The sequence below is a fragment of the Triticum dicoccoides genome, chromosome 6B (assembly GCF_002162155.2).
Source record: "Triticum dicoccoides isolate Atlit2015 ecotype Zavitan chromosome 6B, WEW_v2.0, whole genome shotgun sequence".
Classification (NCBI taxonomy): Eukaryota; Viridiplantae; Streptophyta; class Magnoliopsida; order Poales; family Poaceae; genus Triticum; species Triticum dicoccoides.
In genome coordinates, this window is record NC_041391.1 from 702,855,060 (window position 1) to 702,857,345 (window position 2,286).

The 2,286-nt window shown below is 61.3% G+C and overlaps 1 protein-coding gene across 1 annotated transcript; it reads left to right on the forward strand.

Annotated features, from left to right (window-relative positions):
- Window positions 1–285: 285 nt before the first annotated feature.
- Window positions 286–1,446, forward strand: LOC119324236 (spidroin-2-like). Its single transcript, XM_037598001.1, has one exon. The coding sequence runs from the start codon at window positions 418–420 to the stop codon at window positions 1,111–1,113; it is 696 nt and encodes a 231-aa protein (XP_037453898.1). The 5' UTR covers window positions 286–417; the 3' UTR covers window positions 1,114–1,446.
- The last annotated feature ends 840 nt before the right edge of the window (window positions 1,447–2,286 follow it).

Here is a 2,286-nt window from a genome sequence, read left to right on the forward strand (position 1 = left end):
CTTAGTGCAGCCCGTGCATGCATGAGCTAGCTAGCAGAGTGAGCAGAGTGAGCTACGTGAGTAGTCACCTCAGATCAAAATCACGTCGGAGCGGACCGGACGGCGACAGATCAGCTACTCGAGCGTACGTACACGGAAAGCTCCGTCGCGTCGCGCCCGGTTTGCTTGCCCCTCCGGTTGACCGCCCGGCCGTGACCGGCCTTGACCCGCCGGTCCACACTCCACACTCTGTCTCCCATCACACGCGGCCACTCCGCTAGCTCATCTCCTCGGCTATATAACCCCGCACCGGCGCTCCTCGTTTCGCCACACTTCCATCCACTCCCCTGCTTCCTCATTAGCTCAAGTTTCTTTCAGCTCCCCCTTCGGTGCCTGTGTGTGTGAGAGAGAGAGAGACAGAGTAGCCTTGCCCTTGCCATGGGGAAGAAGCAGAGCGGCAACGGCGGCGTGGAGAAGGTGGCGGCGAGGGAGTTCTCGCTCAAGGTGGCGATGCACTGCCGGTGCCACGGGTGCTCGGACAAGCTGCGCGCGGCGGTGCGGGACCTCACGCTGGCGCCGGGGGTCGAGGCGGTGGACCAGACCGCGGCCGAGGCCACCGGGGAGGTGCGCGTGCTGGCCACGGCCGACCCCGAGCGGCTCCGCAAGGGCCTGCGCAAGGCCACCGGCAAGAAGGTCGACCTCGTCTTCCCGCCCGCCAAGGAGCGCAGGAAGGGGGAGGGGGAGGACGCCCGGGCCGTCGACGCCGCCGCGGTGCAGGCGCTGCTCGCCGACCTGCAGCTGCACCACCAGTACGGGGGCCAGGCGGCTGCGCGTCACCAGTACGGCGGCCAGGGCGCCGCGGCCGCCGCGTGGGCCGCGAGCCAGCAGCACCAGCAGCAGCTGCTCGGCCTCGGCGGCGGGTGGAATGGAGCCGGTGCTGCCGGGGGCTACGGCGCGGCGTACCCGTGGCAGCCCTCCTCTGCGGCCTCCTACTACCCTGCCGCGCCCGCCGCTGGTGCTGGTTGGGGCGCGTACGGCGGCTACGGGTACGCTCCTCAGGCGCAGGCTCCGGCCCAGGGCCACGGCGGCTACTACGGGGCCAGCTCGCCGGCGTGGCACGGCCAGGGCTACTGATCGGTGCGCGCGCGCGCGCCGACCGTGCCGATCGCGCGAGTCGGAGATAGGCGAGTACGGCGGATCATACCAGATCACCAGCGAGAGACGACGATGCCATATACATATGCGTACTCCTTTTGTGCTAGTAGTAGTATATCTCAGTTCAGTTAATTGGTAGTAGCAATCGGCCGGATGATCGAGCAGTGGTAGTAGTAGCAGTGATGTGATCGATGCTAAATCCAGGGAGCAGATATACTACTGCTTCCTTTGTTCTTCGTTCATGTATATTTTGCGGTTGAGTGATTGAGTTCCCTATATATGCATATGAAAATCGTTGGAGTTTCTACTGAAGTTGCTTCACCGTCGTCGTTTTCTTGTGTCCAAAGTTTTGTTGTCCTGTCCTGTCCTGTCCGGAGGTCCAGCAGAGAAAGATACTCCCCCTTCTCCCCTGACCCTGGAACGATTAGGACCCTTCCCCGTTCTTCCCCTCTCTCTCCATCGATCGAACAGTCACGGGCGTGTTGTGAATTTGTGATGGTACACGGTAAGCCCAACTCCTGCGCTTCACCTAAATTTCATAGCAAAAAAGGCATAAACTTAAACTTAAACTAATAAATTTAACTTGGTCCAAAAGTACCGGTCGAATTATCCATCATACATTTAACTTGAAATTAAACTAAAAACATTTTTAAAAAACTTTAATATAAACCCTTAACCGGTTGCCGCCGCCGTCCTTGGCCGTCTTCACTGCCTGTCGTCGCCGCCATCTTCCTCGTCCGGTGGCGCCTGCAACCGCTGCGGTGGTTGCCCTGCAGGGGCCGCGGCGCCTGCATTTGCATTGGCACGAGGGCCTGTGACCACGTATCGGCCCCTACCCACACGGCTCCCGCCACCAACTTCGGCGCCCGTGATGGCCACCATCGTAGTCCACGTCCATTACTGGTCTACCAACGCCAAGTTCCATTGCATCTCTGTCCCACTGGGCACATCAAGGCCGTCCCATTGCACATCAAGGCTGTCCCACTGGGCACGCTCGGACTCGACCGCCTAGTCCTTGAGCACCTTCCTCACCAACTCCTCCTCCTCTTTGGCCATCATGGCCTGATGTGGTGGGGCGGGGGCGCACTTCGCCGGAGAAAAAAATCCAGTCGCGGGCGGGGCTAGAGGGATGGCCGGGGCGGGGGCGCACTT